General features: G+C 39.8%; 1 protein-coding gene and 1 pseudogene across 14 annotated transcripts in view; both read left to right on the top strand.

The window, feature by feature from the left end:
- Window positions 1-18021, top strand: part of STAG1 (STAG1 cohesin complex component) — a 402189-nt gene that overhangs the window by 335327 nt on the left and 48841 nt on the right. For 12 of the 14 annotated variants that reach the window (XM_074031098.1, XM_074031099.1, XM_045385127.3 and 9 more), the window contains one exon: window positions 5871-5951. The exons of the other annotated variants lie outside the window; for them this stretch is intronic. In XM_074031098.1, coding sequence (XP_073887199.1) covers window positions 5871-5951 — 81 coding nt within the window. The remainder of the gene's footprint in view (window positions 1-5870; window positions 5952-18021) is intronic. 14 annotated transcript variants of the gene reach the window in all.
- LOC135969556 (putative uncharacterized protein C8orf44) lies at window positions 8539-14394 on the top strand (annotated as a pseudogene).

Below are 18021 nucleotides of genomic sequence, written 5' to 3'. Positions count from 1 at the left end.
TAATTTACCTAGAAATGTACAATACATGTTAGTGTTTCCTCCCAGGAACAGCATTTCCTCATGGAAACAGGAGGATGGAGAAGGTGGGTTGGAAGAAATTATTAGTCATCAGACAAATAATGACTTGCTGTCATTTGATGATCCTCTCCAGGCGCAGAGCAATGTTAATCAAAGGCAGAAGGGGTATGGTACTCAAGGTTGCAACAGTGGCTTTTGCCTTTTGCAATTTTTTATTCCTTGTTTCTTGTTTCATTTGTCCTCCAGAAAGACAAAGTTACTGAATAATGATTTCTGAACAAGTTAGGATAACATTGCTGGTGTGGAGGATAAAATATCAAAATGACTAAGAGTGAAGCTTGATAAGAGAAGTTCTGAATTTTCTTTTGGTGTCGATAAGCTATATTGTTATGGAATTATGTCTGTGAGAAAGCAGAATGTTTCCCAGTCAATGAGAGCAAGCTTTTTATTTTAAGGTAATGCAGTGGAGTCCCTTTAAAAGTAAATTTAAAAGGAATACCAATGTGTGAAACAGATTAGAATGGGAATTCTATATTTGTAACAGGTAATGGGATGACCAAATGTCTCTGTTCCCTCATAACCCCTGACAAGAAACTTCTTTAAAACTATGAAACAGCCTGAAATATTTCTAGTGTAGGATAATAGAAAAGTAGAAGGAAAGAAAGTGATATTTATAATGAGTAGGACAATGACATAACCAAAATAAAGCAATTCTTCTTCAACATTACTTTTTTCCAGCTTAATTTCTCATTGATTACTATTAATTTATGTATCACTCTTCTAGTAATTTAACAAATACGGTTTCAAATTCAAGGGAATTTTTAAAATCTTGTCTTTCTTTTCCATTCAGACCTCATTATTATTGTACTTAATATTACAATTTAGAATTTACCTTAAGGTATCTCAGGACCATTGAACATCTTCTAGTGTAGTAGGGTGATTTGTTTAGCACTAATGTTTATAACTTGACAGTGTTCCAATAGTCTATTTTCTGCATTCTGACATGAGTCAGTCGTTTAATTATGTTTAATAAAATCCTGACATGATCTCATTAATGTTGCACCAAAGGCAGCACCACTTATTCCTCTAAATTCCTCTAATTCTTTTTTCTTTCCTTTTTTGTTTTCTTTTTCTTTGCTTTTTTTTTTTTTTTTAAGTCAGGCTCTGTCGCACAGGCTGGAGTGCATTGGTGTGATCTTGACTCATACAACCTCTGCCTCCCAGGTTCAAATCATTCTCCTGCCTCAGCCTCCCCAGTAACCAGGAATACAGGCATGTGCCACCACGCTTGGCTAATTTTTTGTATTTTTAGTAGAGACAGGGTTTTGTCATGTTGACCAGGCTGGTCTATAACTCCTGACCTCAGGTGATCCACCCACCTTGGCCTCCCAAAGTTCTGGGATTACAGGCATGAGCCACTGCACCCAGGACCAGTTATTCCTCATACCTCCAATTCTTAAGAGTTATTGTCAGTCTCAAGTAGGCACATTGGAAGTATCTTTTGCTTGAGTGATCTGAAACCTTAAAATTTATTATTTTTTTTCTTTTTTAGACAGAGTCTCACTCTGTCACCCAGGCTGGAGTACAGTGGCATGATCTCGACTCACTGCAACCTTCGCCTCCTGGGTTAAAGTGATTCTCACGTCTCAGCCTCCAAGTAGCTTGGACTACAGGTGTGTACCACCACGCCCGGTAATTTTTTGTATTTTTAATAGAGACGGGGTTTCACCATGTTGGCCAGGCTGGTGTGGAACTCCTGACCTTAGGTGATCCACCTGCCTTGGCCTCCCAAAATGCTGGGATTACAGACATGAACCACTGCGCCTGGCCTGAAACCTGAAAATTTTAAAGTAAAATCAGCTAGGCCGGGCATGGTGGCTCACACCTGTAATCCCACTTTGGGAGGCTGAGGTGGGCGGATCACAAGCTCAGGAGTTCGAGACCAGCCTAGCCAACATAGTGAAACCCCATCTGTACTGAAAATACAAAAATTAGCCCGGTATGGTGGCAAGCGCCTGTAGTCCCAGCTACTCAGGTGGCTGAGGCAGGAGAATCCCATGAACCCGGGAGGAGGAGGTTGCAGTGAGCCAAGACATGAGCTAGAATCATTGCACTCTAGCCTGGGTGACAGAGTGAGATTCCATCTCAAAAAAAAAAAAAAAAAGTAAAATCAGCTGTAACTCACAGCTAGTTCCTGCAGCATTCTACTTATTGATTTCCCTTTTAACTTACTATCTACATATGTTTACCTTTATGGTTTGTAGTTTATCCAGTGGAGAAGATAATAGTGACACTAGATAAATTTACTGATTAAATAATGGAATACTGGCTGGGCGCGGTGGCTCACACCTGTAATCCCAGCACTTTGGGAAGTCGAGGCAGGTGGATCACCTGAGGTCAGGAGTTAGAGACCAGCCTGACCAACATGGTGAACCCTGTCTCTACTAAAAATACAAAAATTAGCCAGGCGTGTAATCCCAGCTGCTCAGGAGGCTGAGGCAGGAGAACCGTTTAACCCGCCACTGCACTCTAGCCTGGGGGACAGCAAGACTCGATCTCAAAAAATAAAATAAAATAAATGAATATCAATATTAAGTATGCTTTATTGCAAAAAGATACATCATTTATTCAAAAAGTGTAGTAAACATTTTGTGTACAAAAATGCAATAAAAGACCTATCCAAAGCCTGGGCGACAGTGCAAGACTCCGTCTCAAAAAAAAAACTGAAAAGGTGCTCATCCTCGTTGTATTTAGAGAAATGTAAAATTAAAACCACTACTCATATGTAATAGAATTTCCAAACTTAAGTAATCTGATATCAAGTGTTGGTAGAAATGTGAAGACACAGCAACTGTCAATGACTAGTAGATACACTTTGGATAACAGTTTGGGAATATCTAATAACATTATACGTACACATACTGTATGATCCAGAAGTCCTAGTCTTAGAGCGTCAGGAATAGGATTTTGTCTCTGTTTTCCAGAGAGACAGATAACAGAATTCAGGAAAGTAAGATTGATTAAAGATTACAACGTAAAAGAGAGCTCCAATTTGGATAGGTTTTTTACTACATTTTTGTTTGAATACTTGATGTATCTTACTGCAATAAAGCATACTTAATATCGATATTCTCAAAATGCGGTCTGGGAACCCATGGGAGGTTTCCAGGAGAGGTCCATGAAGTCAAAACTATTTTTACAATAAGATCAAGATGTTATTTCGTTTTTTCACTCTCATTCTCTTGCAAGTGTACAGGTGGGGTATTGGTGTCATAGCAAGGAATATTCATGTTATCTACAAAGGTTGTTAAACCGTACCTTCTTTTCCCAAACTATTTTGTGAGACTGAGTTTTTTTGGTATACTTCAATGAAAACAATATATTGTAACATAATCCAAAACAGGAAAATTCAGTTGTTTTCTATTAAGACAGTCCTTAAAGATTTGCAAAAATGTAAAACAGTGCTACTCTTATTAAATATTCTTTCCTTTAGAAAATTTATTTTGAGGCTGGGTGCAGTGGCTCACGCCTGTAATCCCAACATTTTGGGAGGCCGAGGCAGGCAGATCACGAAGTCAGCAATTCGAGACCAGCCTGGCCAACATGGTGAAACCCTGTCTCTACTAAAAATACAAAAATTAGCCAGGCATGGTGGCGGGCGCCTGTAACCCCAGCTACTCCGGAACCTGAGCCAGGAGAATCACTTGAACCCGGGAGGCGGAGGTTGCAGTGAGCCAAGAATGCACCATTGCACTCCAGCCTGGGAAACAAAGTGAGACTTCATCTCAAAAAAAAAAAATTATTTTGTTTTGGGGCCGGGTGCGGTGGCTCACGCCTGTGGTCCCTAGCACTTTGGGAGGCAGAGGTGGGAGGATCGCCTGATCTCAGAAGTTCGAGACCAGCCTGGGCAACATGGCAAAACCCCATCTCTACTAAAATACAAAAAAATTAGTCGGGCGTGCGGCTGTAGTCCTAGCTGCTCGGGAGGCTGAGGTAGGAGAATTGTTTGAACCCGGGAGATGGAGTTTGCAGTGAGCCGAGATCATGCCACTGCACTCCAGCCTGGGCGACAGAGCAAGACTCTGTCTCAAAAAAAAAAAAAAAAAAAAAAGAAAAAAGAAAATTTATTGGCCGGGCGCGGTGGCTCAAGCCTGTAATCCCAGCACTTTGGGAGGCCGAGATGCGCAGATCACGAGGTCAGGAGATCGAGACCATCCTGGCTGACACAGTGAAACCCCGTCTCTACTAAAAAATACAAAAAAAAAAAAACTAGCCGGGCGAGGTGGCGGGCGCCTGTAGTCCCAGCTACTCGGGAGGCTGAGGCAGGAGAATGGCGTGAACCCGGGAGGCGGAGCTTGCAGTGAGCCAAGATCACGCCACTGCACTCCAGCCTGGGCGGCAGAGCGAGACTCTGTCTCAAAAAAAAAAAAAAAAAGAAAATTTATTGATAATCGGGTACCATGGCTCAGACCTGTAGTCCTAGCAGTATGGGACACCAAGGCAGGTGGATTGCTTGAGTCTGGGAGTTCGAGACCAGCCTGTGCATCATGGCGAAACCCCGCCTCTAATCAAAATACAAAAGTTAACCAGACATGATGGTGCATGCCTGTAGTCCCAGCTACTTGGGAGGCTGAGGTGGGAGGGCCACCTGAGCCAGCGAGGCTGAGGCCACAGTGGCCGTGATCACACCACTGCACTCCAGCCTGAGTGACAAAGTGAGACCCTGTCTCAAAAAAAAAAAAAAAAGTTTATTTCTTTTCAGAAAGTTTTATTATTTGTTATGTAATAAATTTTTTAAGTGAATTAAGTATTTTATAAACATTTCTTAGTTTTAGTTTCTAATACAATAGTATTGAGAGATATAACCCACATAAGGAAAAACTCTTTTGGACTCTTAGTAACTTTTAAGAGTACAAACAGATCCTGAGAACTAAAAACTCTGAAAACCTCTGCCCTAGAAAAATGCATGCAGAGTGCACCAAGAGACATCTATAAGCGTGTTCATCGCAATATGATCCATAATGGCTTAAAACTCAAAGCAGTGTAAAAGTTTATCAATGATAGATGAATAGGGAGTATTCTAAATATTACACAGAACTAAAAACTAATGAACTCTAGGTATGTGCAACATCAATAAATCTGAAACGTAAATGTTAAATGAAAAAGTCAGACTCAAAGTAATACATATTGTATGATTACATTTATGTATTGTTCAATGATATGCATAAAAATCGTTAGGAATGCAGACTTAGGTAATTAAAATATGCCAATTCCCAAATAATCCATAATAACTGTTGCCCTTGGGAGAAAAAAGATGCTATATTGGGAGGAGATGCTAGCAATGTTTTATTTCCTGACGTGGGTGGTAGTTACATAGGTATTTTTTGCTTTATATTCATTAAGCTTTATACTCATAAGTGTACTTTTTGATGTGACTATTTTCACATTAAAGTTCTTTAAAACAAGTAGAAATTTTCTTATAAAATGTGGGTAAATACTTTAGATTCAGTTATTTCAACTATAAAATTTGGATAAAAATAATTTCATCAGTCTCCTTTTAAAAATTTGACTAAGCAAAATATTCATGACACTACATTTTTGTTTAAACATAGTGCTATTTCAATCTATATTTATTCCCATATGTTGTGTCTTTATTCTCCAGATTGATATATTGGTTTGTCCTTTTTAACCAAATATTTTATACATTCTCATTAATTATACAAAAATTTGGACTTGAAGCTATACTATCAAATAACAACTGTGATAAATATTATTATCTTAGCACAGTGCAAACAGATTATCTCATTTTTTTTGAATTTTTCATTAAAAAAATTTTTTTTCATTTGATACAGATAGTCGTGCAAGCACTGCAGTGTTCCCATTACTCGATTCTTTGGCAGTTGGTGAAAATTACTGATGGTTCTCCTTCCAAAGTAAGTAAGAGTTTCTGTAGGCAGAAGGGTTATTACTGAAATAATAACCTTGCTTAACTATTTAATAATTTACTATTATCTGTTATTGTATAATATAAATTATTGTAATATTTAATAAAATATATGATTATTACCAGTTCTTGGTTTATCTTATGAGTAAGTATACATTTACCTCTTTGGGAAGAGCCAGAATCTTCAAGCAAAAGACACATAGTTATGTGTGTGTATATATATGTACACACGCACACAGATTAAAACTTCTTATATAAAATCACTGTAGTAGACACAAGAGCTCTGATAGGTAACATGCTATTAAAAAGAATAACATTGAGGCCGTGCATGGTGGCTCACGCCTATAATCCCAGCACTTTGGGAGGCCAAGGCAGGCAGATCACTTGAGGTCAGGGGTTCAAGAACAGCCTGGCCAACATGGTGAAACTCCGTCTCTAAGAATACAAAAATTAGCTGGGCATGGTGGTACCCATCTGTAGTCCCAGCTACTCAGGAGGCTGAGGCAGGAGAATCACTTGAACCCAGGAGGTAGAGGTTGCAGTGAGCTCAGATCACACCACTGCCCTCCAGCCTGAGCGACAGAGTGAGAAACTCTGTCTCAAAAGAAAAAAAAAAAAAAAAAAGAACACAAACATTAGCCGGATGTGGTGTTGGGCACCTGTAATCCCAGCTACTGAGGAGGCTGAGGCAGGAGAATCGCTTGAACCCAGGAGGCAGAGGTTACAGTGAGCCAAGATCGTGCCATTGCACTCCAGCCTGGGCAACAAGAACAAAACTCCATCTCACAAAAAAAAAAAAGAATAACATCATTGAAAGGTAATAGTATATAGCTTTTGATTCTGGCAGTATGATACCTAGAGACACAAAGTGAACAACTCTTTTGAAGTTAAAAACAACTTAAAATGTTGGGTAAATTTTTTTTTTATTTTAATGTATCCATGACCATGCAAAACAGAAAGAAAAATGGGGGCTAGGGATTAAATGAAAAGTAAGATCAAGAAAGCCAAAAAGAGCACTGAAGACTGCTTTACCTTGAGGATCGTTTCTAATGTATAGTCCAAGGTCCGTCCAGGATAGAATGTCTCATAGGTGGCCACATCTCTCAGATTATTTTGGAATCCTAACGAGCTACTCTCAGCACAGTGGTGAACTAGAAATAAACCCACTCCAGTTTCCTTCAGGGGCTGGGGGATTATAAGGAAAAGAGTCTGTCTTAAAATGTGTCATTGATTAAAATGGGGAAAAATAAATCTCCCATGAAAATTTATAACTATGACTTAGCTTTTGCGTAGGTTTTCACCTGAATTCATACTATTTTGATGGTAAAAAAGAAAGAAAAAAAGTTGAGATTTTGATTAAGTGTTCTATAATGGTGATATCCCCAACCACCTAACAAAATCAAATCCAAGTCTCTTCTGAAGGAACTTGCCTTAAAGAATTTTCCACAAGTAAAATCTTAAGCAAAGTGAGCTCACAGCAAAAATATCACTTGTGAAAACAACCATGAAGAGAATCAGACAAAAAATACTTCACATTGGAATTATCTGACACAAATATAAAATAAATGTTTCAGTTATTTCATGTGATGAGAGGCCTGAATGTAAGAAGCAAACATTTGATAAAGAATCAAATAAAGATATTAGTATGTTTGTATATCTTCCTCTTAAGAAAACAAGCTGTTTAAACAGTAAAGATGATTAATGCATTTGCATATAGAACCAACAGCTTGATATGGAGTGTTATTTTTTCAGAGTAAGAATTTTTTCTTTTCTGAGTAATAATTTGAGGATCTCTGCATTTAGAAAGTAGTAGGATTTTTAAATTCTTTCTAATTAGAAGAATGGTAATATATGGGTTAGCCTCTTGGTTTTTCTCTTTTATTAGTAATTTCAGTCTTAAAAAGCAAAAATAACAGTTAACCTTTTATTAGTAATGAAAGCCACTTTAAAACTGTTACAGCCAGGCACGGTGGCTCGCGCCTCTAATCCCAGCACTTTGGGATGCCAAGGCGGGCAGATCACAAGGTCAAGAGATCGAGACCAGCCTGGCCAATATGGTGAAACCCTGTCTCTACTAAAAATACAAAAATTAGTTGGGTGTGGTGGCGGGCGCCTGTAGTCCCAGCTACTCAGGAGGCTGAGGCAGGAGAATCGCTTGAACCCAGGAGGCGGAGGTTGCAGTGAACCAAGATCATGTCACTGCACTCCAGCCTGGGCGATAGAGCAAGACTGTCCAAAAAAAAGGCCAGGCGTGGTGCCTCACACCTATAATCCCAGCACTTTGGGAGGCCGAGGCAGGCAGATCACGAGGTCAGGAGATGGAGACCATCCTGGCTAACACGGTGAAACCCCATCTCTACTAAAAATACAAAATAATTAGCCAGGCGTGGTGGCAGCTGCCTGTAGTCCCAGCTACTCAGGAGGCTGAGGCAGGAGAATGGCGTGAGCCGAGGAGGGGGAGCTTGCAGTGAGCGGAGAGATCGCGGGGCTGCACTCCCACCTGGGCAATAAAGCAAGACTCCGTCTCCAAGAAAAATAAAACAAAACTGTTATTACACTGCGCATGGTGACTCACGCCTGTAATCCTAGCACTTTGGGAGACCAAGGTGGGTGGATCACCTGAGGTCAGGAGTTCCAGACCAGCCTGGCTAGCATGGTGAAACCCTGTCTCTACTAAAAATACAAAATTAGCTGGGCGTCGTGGCACACATCTGTAATTCCAGCACAAGAATCGCTTGAACGTGGGAGGCAGAGGTTTCGGTGAGCCAAGATCTTGCCACTGCATTACAGCCTGGGCGACAGAACGAGCCCCTTGTCTTTTTTTGAAATGTTCTTTATTGTAAAGTCAAAGGAGATTGAATTTATATATTAAAATTTGTTAGGATAGGTTTAATAATTTTATACAATTGCTTTTATTCTCATCCTTCTGATTGAATTTTTAGATATTTTTTCCCACAGACATCATTTTTGTTGAGTTACTTGCATTTTGGCTAAATATTGAATTTAGTAAATTTAGAATGTGTTATTCCCTAAAAATTTAGCATAATTCATGGCTAATTCCTCCTTGTAAATCTATTCATAATTTAAATTTTTTCTTTTTTTTTTTTTCTTTTTTTTTTTTTTTGAGATGGAGTCTCGCTCTGTCACCTAGGCTGGAGTGCAGTGGCACAATCTTGGCTCACTGCAACCTCCACCTCCCGGGTTCAAGCGATTCTCCTGCCTCAGCCTCCTGAGTAGCTGGGATTACAGGTGCATGCCACCATGCCTGGGTGTTTTGTATTTTTAGTAGGGACTGGGTTTCACCATGTTGGCCAGGCTGGTCTCGAACTCCTGACCTCAAGTGATCCGCCCACCTCAGCCTCCCAAAGTGTTGGGATTACAGGTGTGTGCCACTGTGGCCAGCCTAAATTTTGTCTTTTTACAACTATATTCCATAATTGGGATAATAATCTCTGTTCTTCAATCGACTTCTTTGAATATTTTCTATTTTTTAATCTTTTTACAGCAGAATTATTTTGAAATTCCTTGCCTATTTTTGCCTGACATATTCTCCTAATAAAAGATAGTTTTATTTTTTTATTAGTCACATTACGTATTTAATTAGTAATGCAGACTTTGTTGCCAGAACTAATTTTGTTTTGTTTTTGAGACAGGGTCTCACCCTGGCTGCCCACTGTCATGGCTCACTGTGGCCTCAACCTCCTGGGCTCATGTGATCCTCCCACCTCAGCCCCTGAAGTAGCTGGTACTACAAGCGTGTGCCACCACGCCTGGCTACTTTTTTGTTTTTGTTTTTGTTTTTTTGACAGAATCTCACTAGAGTGCAGTGGCGTGATCTTGGCTCACTGCAACCTCCGCCTCCTAGATTCAAGCAATTCCCCTGCCTCAGCATCCCAAGTAGCTGGGATTACAGGTGTCTTCCACCATGCCTGGCTAATCTTTGTATTTTTAGTAGAGATGGAGTTTCACCATGTTGGCCAGGCTGGTCTCAAACTCCTGACCTCAGGTGTTCCGCCTGTCTTGGCCTCCCAAAGTGCTGGGATTACAGGTATGAGCCACCACACCCGGCCACGCCTGGCTACTTTTTTACATTTTTTGTAGAGATGGGGTTTCATCATATTACCCAGGCTAGTCTCGAACTCCGAGACTCAAGCAATCCACCCGCCTCAGCCTCCCAAAGTGCTGGGATTACAGGTGTGACCCACTGATATTCTTTATGCCAGAAAGAATGCTGCGGCGTCTTTTATGTGCTTTATTCATTTGATTTACATTTATAGTTTTGTGTGCATTTATAGCATATGTGAAATTTTTCTTACTTAGATATTTGTCTCAAGTTATTTCTTCTCATTTTGAAGTTGTTGGTAGTTTCTTTGAAAGTCCAAGGTGTATTCTGTAATCATCATACATCAGTTCTGTCTATAATATTAAAATGTTTCTCTAAGTGATAACCTTCAAAAGCATTAATTTTTAAGACACATGCAAACTTTAAAAATTCATGTTTTGGCTGGGTGCAGTGGCTCACGCCTGTAATTCCAGCACTTTGAGAGGCCGAGGTGGGCAGGTCATGAGGTCAAGAAATAGAGATTATCCTAACCAACATGGTGAAACCCCCGTCTCTACTAAAAATACAAAAATTTGCTGGGCGTGGTGGCTCGTCCCTGTAGTCTCAGCTACTCAGGAGGCTGAGGCAGGAGAATCACTTGAACCTGGGAAGCAGAGGTTGCAGCGAGCCAAGATCGCACCACTGCACTCCAGCCTGGCAACAGAGTGAGACTCCATCTCAAAAAAAAGAAAAATCCATGTTTGAGGCTGGAAATGGTGGTTCATGCCTATAATCCTAGCACTTTGGGAGGCCAAGGTGGGCAGATCAGTTGAGGTCAGGAGTTGGAGAACAGCCTGACCAACATGGTGAAACACTGTCTCAACTAAATATACAAAAATTAGCCAGGTATAGTGATGCATGCCTGTAGTCCTAGCTACTCGGGAGGCTGAGGCAGGAGAATCGCCTGAACCCACAGGCGGTGGAGATTGCAGTGACCTAAAATTACGCCACTGCACTCCAGCCTAGGCAACAGAGTGAGACTCTTTGTCTAAAAAAAAAAAAAAAAAAAAAGATGAAGCATAAGAGGGGACTTTGTTGTTGTCATTATCTTATTGTTTTACATTTTGTTTGTTTGTTTGTTCATTTATTTGTTTGTTTTGAGATAGAATCTTGCTCTATTGCCCAGGCTGGAGCTCAGTGGCATGATCTCAGCTCACTGCAAGCTCTGCCTCCCAGGTTCAAAGGATTCTCCTGCCTCAGCCTCTCCTGAGTAGCTGGGATTACAGTCACCCACCACCATGTCTGACTAATTTTTGTATTTTTACAAAAGTTGGCTCAGTTTGTAATGCCAGGACTAACAGTATATGGAGGACTTCTGTGATAATGCACCTAAAACTCTATCCATTTTTTTCCCCTTTTTTTTCCTGAAGTTTAAATGTAATGTGGTCGATATTGGGATACTTATATATGTTAAATATATTTAATATTTGTAATGTTGGTCATTTAGAAGCAACCTGAAAGTTTGTTACATAAAGTAATTTTGTTTTATTTTGTTGAGAAAATGTTAAAATGATAGTGAGGGAGCAAGCCAGCCAACTACTATCTGTTTTTCTTTCTGTAATCATTAATACATTTACAGAAACATTTAAATCTCTCAACAGGTCGCTTATATTTTTATTAATAAAATATGCTTATTTTTTTGGCATAAAATACAAGGTAGAGTTCTCATAAATTTCAGCTCTCCTACTTGAGCATATGTTCATTATAAAAGAAGAAATACATAAATAGTAATACAGACAAAATAAAACTGACTCTTACCACTTGTAGATAACCACTGTTAATGTTTTGGTGTATTTTCTTTTTTCTTTTTCTTTCTTTTTTTTTTTTTTTTTTGAGATGGAGTCTCGCTCTGTCACCCAGGGTGGAGTGCAGTTGTGCAATCTCGGCTCACTGCAACCTCCACCTCCCAGGTTCAAGCGATTGTCCTGCCTCAGCCTCCCCAGTAGCTGGGACTACAGGCGCATGCCACCACGCTTGGCTTATTTTTTGTATTTTTAGTAGAGACGGGGTTTCACTGTGTTAGCCAGGATGGTCTCGATCTCCTGACCTTGTGATCCACTCGCCTCAGCCTCCCAAAGTGCTGGGATTACAGGCATGAGCCACTGCGCCCAGCCTGGTGTATTTTCTTTAGTACTTTTTCTTTAATATATTTGTAATTTTATTGAGATTATAATGTACTTTCAATTTGTATCTTCTCTTCAATTAACACATTTTCTTCAGTTATTAAGAAAAGTTTATAGAGAATATTTTTAATATATACATAATCTATTGTGTAGCTATACCATAATTTATTTTACCTCTCTCCTCTCTTAGATATTTGGGTTTAAATATTTCTACTAATAAAATTAATGCTGTGATGGGCATTCTGGTGCAAAAAGCTTGTTCTATGTTTTTCATTGTTTCATCTTGTATTATATTCTTAGAAATGGAATTGCTAGGTCAATGATTGTGTATGCTTTTAAGGTTCTTGATGCATACTGCCAAATTGCTTTTTAAAGTGTACTTTTCTAAAAATTTTTTTCTTTTCTATTGTCATGAACACTGTCACTCAGGAGATTATGAGTGGTAGTTACAATTGAAGTTTAAATTCAAGTTATAATTTAACTCAACAGTAAACACTATTAAATGAAGTTTATGAGAAGACTGTATTAAGAAAAAGCTTCAATCGTTATTTGAAATGGAAGTGCACTAGGTTTCACCAATGGATATTTCCTCTGTTCCCCGAATTCCCAGAGTTGGAAGCTCTGGGGCAGTCTTACAGGTCATGCTCAGTATACTTTGCTCCGGTGCCCCCTAGTGCTGGTCCTGTAGAAGCAACCTTCATTTTTTCTTTGTAGAAGAAAACATCATTCTTCCTTCAGCTCCTTCTGGACATATACAAAGACATTTAAAGAGCCAGGCTAATAAGAGTTAGGGCTAAAATGGGCCGGGCGCGGTGGCTCATGCCTGTAATCCCAGCACTTTGGGAGGCCGAGGCGGGCGAATCACGAGATGAGGAGATCAAGACCATCCTGGCCAACATGGTGAAACCCCATCTCTACTAAAAATACAGAAGTTAGCTGGGCATGGTGGCGTGCACCTGTAGTCCCAGCTACATGGGAGGCTGAGGCAGGAGAATCCCTTGAAACCAGGAGGTGGAGGTTGCAGTGAGCTGAGATCGTGCTGCTGCACTCCAGCTTGGCAACAGAACAAGACTGTCTCAAAAAACAAAAAAAAAAAAAGAGGGCTAAAGTAATGCCCCTATTGCCTTCTTTGGCCTGCAGATCTAGAATTTATCCTTATTTTTTTTCTCTCCTGGGAGGAGCTGTTCTGCTTTCTGTAGTCTTATATTTGTGCTACTCTCTGCCTTACCCTGCGTGTTTCTATTCTAGACTGCAGTAGGGAGGACCTGGGCCAAACATCCCTACCTCTGGACCCTCACCCTGTTTCAAATCCTTTATGTCAAAGAAAGTCAGTATACCCTAGGTAGCTACAAGTCCAATCATCATTGAGTCGTTTAGCTATAAAATTTGTCCTTCCATCACTGTCTTGACTGAAGGTTCTCCTCTGAAAATTCCAACTTGTTGACCTTCAAACACACTGGAGAAAAGAGCAGTAAGGGTGAAGGTGGGACTGATAGTGGCCAAACCCCATGAGAAGACATGTTTAACCTTGCTATCCTTCCCACAAACATGCATTCCTACAAATGTGTTAGAAATAGGCTCAGATGTGTAAAAATCTACAGGCTGCTTTCTGTCGCTCTTTCTTTCCTCTTCCCTATGCATTCCTTCAGAATAGCAGTAAGAGATAGCTCACTAGAGTCCTGGCCCAGAATTCCTGTAATAACAAAATACAGATAGCAAACTCCCTATCTGCAGAGTTAACTGCTTTGAGAGGAAGGGAGTGGGACCAAGCATGAGAAATAATAGTGATCCTTGTAGGAACAAATTTTTAGTCACATGTAACCATTTTATTTCACTTCTTTTCTTAGAGAATCTTTTCCCCCACCTTTTATTTATTGGAAATTCTGTTCCATTAGTTAATTCTAAGCCTTTCCTTTCGGTCATTCCATCACTCCAGAGTTGTTCTTTAATACATGTATTCCTGTTAATATTACGTCCAATCACAAGTGCCTGATTGGCTGGTCTAGAAAAGTTAAGAGGAGAAAGATACAGGTCTTGTTTAATATCCATTTCATATTCAGCTCTCAGAATATTCATTTAAAAGAATCTGGAATGTAAAAGTAGTTGTCTCTTTATACCAAATTCAGAACTTCTCCAAAATTATATTCAACCCAATATTTTAAAATCCTCTGAAAACCAGAAATAAATATCTTCAATTTAGAAAATAACTTACAAGTCATGGTTTCAACATGCCATTAAGAATACCATGTTGTGTTTGCAGCCCTATTCCTGGGCCTCTGGATATAGAGGCTTGCTTCCTGGTAGGGAATCCCCTCTTTAAAAATAGCATAAGGGGCCGGGTGCGGTGACTCATGCCTGTAATCCCAGCAATTTGGGTGTCCGAGGCAGGCAGATCACAAGGTCAGGAGTTCAAGACCAGCCTGGCCAATATGGTGAAACCGCATCTCTACCAAAAATATAAAAAATTAGCCAGGCTTGGTGGCGGGCACCTGTAGTCCCAGCTACTCAGGAGGCTGAGGCAGAAGAATAACTAGAACCCAGAAGGCAGAGGTTGCAGTGAGTGAGCCAAGATCATGCCACTGCACTCCAGCCTGGGCGACAGAGTGAGACTCCGTCTCAAAAAAAAAAAAAAAAGCATAAGATCGGGCGCAGTGACTCACACTAGTAATCCCAGCACTTTGGGAGGCCAAGACGGGCAGATCACCTGAGGTCAGGAGGTTGAGACCAGCCTGGCCAACATGGTAAAACCCCATCTCTACTAAAAATACAAAAATGAACCAGGTGTGGTGGCACACACCTGTAATTCCAGTTACTCGGGAGGCCATGGCAGGAGAATTGCTAGAACCCAGGATGTGGAGGCTACAGTGAACCAAGATGGCACCACTGCACTCCAGCCTGGGCGACAAAGCAAGAATCCGTCTCAAAGAAGAATAATGATAAAAATAAATAAATCCAGCCTGACCAATATGGTGAAACCTCATCTCTACTAAAAATACAAAAAAATTAGCCAAGTGTGGTGGTGTGTGCATGTAGTCCCAGCTACTCAGGAGACTGAGACAGGAGAACTGCTTGAACTGGGAGACGGAGATCACGCCACTGCACTCTACCCTGGGCAACAGAGTGAGACTCAGTCTGAAAAAAAAAAATCAAATAAATAAAGTATAAGGCCCCCTCAGCCTCACTAGCCTGTCCACAATGAATGCTGTTTTTACCTATTAAGACACAGTAGCCTAGTTTACAAATACGCAAACTCCTTAAGACATTTAATACTTCATGATCTAAGTAACAAGGCAGGACTAAGAAGATTAATTCTAAATAACAAGTATTACATTGTAAAAATACGTTTTCACTAAGCTTTTCAGAAGCCTAAAACAATATTAAGAATATTTAGACACTTTGGGAGGCTGAGGCAGGAGGATTGGTTGAGGCCAGGAGTTCAAGACCAAGGATAACATAGTGAGATCCCATCTCTGTTTTTTAAAGTTATTATGTATAAAAAAAGAATATTTAGACAACATAACACTTTCTAGTACAGAGATTTGAGATTTCCTCCACCAAAATTGATGTTTCCTTTCCTGTCAGGTTATTTGAGTAAAAAGGAAATAGGTTTCTTATCCTGCTTAATATCCCCTAAGTGGTACAGTAATGCATTTTCCTTACTACAGTAGGTTTTTCAGTAAAATTTTTTTTTCCTAATAAGTAACAGTTACTAGGTTGTTTGTTAAATGACTTCTTGTTGCTTACACAATTTATATAAGTAGCTCCCTGCCGGTGTGGTGGCTCACACCTGTAATTTCAGCACTTTGGGAGGCCGAAGTGGGTGGATCTGGAGGCCAGGAGTTCAAGACCAGCCTGAAACCCTGTCTCTACTAAAAATACAAAAATTAGCCAGGCGTACTGGCGCATGCCTGTAATCCCAGCTACTCAGGAGGCTGAGGCAGAAGAATCGCTTGAACCCAGGAGGCGGAGGTTACAATGAGCCGAGATCACTCCACTGCACTCTAATCTGGGCAACAGAGCGAAACTCTGTCTCAAAAAAAAAAAAAAAAAAAAGCAGCTCCCAGTTCTTCTGTTTCCAGCATTTTTGTGTGTGTTGGAGCATGGTCTTTGGAGTTAAAACTGAGTTTGAATTTTTAACTCCACTTCTTTACCACCTGTGGCAAGATAAGCAAGGTACTTCACCTTGAGCTTCACTTTCCTGATACATAAAATGAGAATGATACTCACTGCTGGATAAGTTTGTTGAGAAGATTAAATTGAAAGAAGTGTTTGAATTAACAGTAAATGTTATTTTGTTGGCATTAAATCGTAGTCTTTGCTTTGGTAATCTTCTCCCCTGTCCAAACCAAAATGAACTATTGAACTTTTGCCTGAGGCTATGGGCATACATAAACATACTTGATGGGTAGTGTAGGTTTGGGATACAGTGTGATAGATTTAGTCCTCCATCTGAATTTTTGGGATAATTTGGGAATTCAAGTCTCTCACTTTGGTCCTAACAGTCACTACTTTTCCCCTGTTCCTCTGACTCCTTCTTTAGCTTCCTTCATCTTTGTATACTACAGGAAAGAAATCAGAAGATGTTTTGGAACTACAGTAGGCAGCTTAAGGGTTCCTGGATCATAAGTGGATTAGCCTTTGAGGCAATGGCAGGAGTCAGCAGGTGGGGATTCAGATCGCCAAGAGCAGCAACAACACTGAAAACTAGGTATTACATTTGGGGTTTAAATATCCAATAGTTGTTTTATTGTATATTCACAAAAGTTGCACACTCTCCCCCTATTCTTCTGAAGAAAGATGCCGGTAGCAATTACTCTTACAAGAAAACAATCTCGGAAATACAGCATAGTGTTTACCCTTCCACAATGGTGGGGCCTTTTGTGTCTTGTTCTTTTTGTCACTTGTTCCAAGTGAATTAATTTAGTTCTCTTTTATATATAGTATGGATAATGACTGACTTCAGGTGAAAAGTAACTTAATGAGCCTTGTTGTATATTAGTCACTGTGTAGGTACAAAGAAACATAATACCGTTTGTCTCCAAAGATCTTTATAGCTCAGAACAGGCTTAGCAAACTTCAGACAGTGGGCCAAATCTGACCTGATGTGTTTTTGTAAATGATGTTTTATTGGAACACAACCATGCTTATTCATTTATGTACTATCTAGGACTACTTTCGTGCTACGCTGACAGTTAAGTAGTTGGATCCAGACCATATGGCCTGCAAAGCCTAAAATATTTACTATCTGATCCTTAACACAAAAAATTTGCCAGCCAGTGGCCTAATAAGTTAACTTCTTGGCCTCAAACTTTGTCAGTTAAAAAACTGTGTTTGCCTATTCTGGGTAAGCAGAAGTTTAGTTTTGTGCCTCCTTTTCATCATGAAAATTGATCACTAAATTTTTAGCAGGCTTTATTTTTTATTCTGAGAATTTTTATCTGGTCTGGGTCCTTGTTTTGCTACTTTACTGTTTTATTTCTGCCCATTCCAAAAATCTCTATTTGTCAGATAATGTTGAGCTAAAGTTTTATGTGTTTACTAATTAGTTTTTCTATAGCTTCATTTTCTGACTGTGATTATCTTAACAGTATTTCATAGTTATGGATGAAAACACAACTAAATTTGGTCCTCCACTAGGCACGTAAAATTTTGGAACAAAGCCTGGGCAACATGGTGGTACCCGGTCTCTACAAAAAAATACAAAAAAAAAAAAAATTTTGGCCAGGCATAGTGGTGTGTGCCTGTAGTGCTGGCTACTATTGTAGAAGAAAATTAAAAGGAATGACACATTTAAAATCTGTATACTTCTGTTTGTGTGTGTGTAGGAATTAAAC

Source organism: Macaca fascicularis, chromosome 2 (genome assembly GCF_037993035.2).
Source record: "Macaca fascicularis isolate 582-1 chromosome 2, T2T-MFA8v1.1".
Classification (NCBI taxonomy): Eukaryota; Metazoa; Chordata; class Mammalia; order Primates; family Cercopithecidae; genus Macaca; species Macaca fascicularis.
The sequence above is the reverse complement of the archived record's forward strand: the minus strand, read 5'-3'. Positions and strand labels throughout refer to the sequence as shown.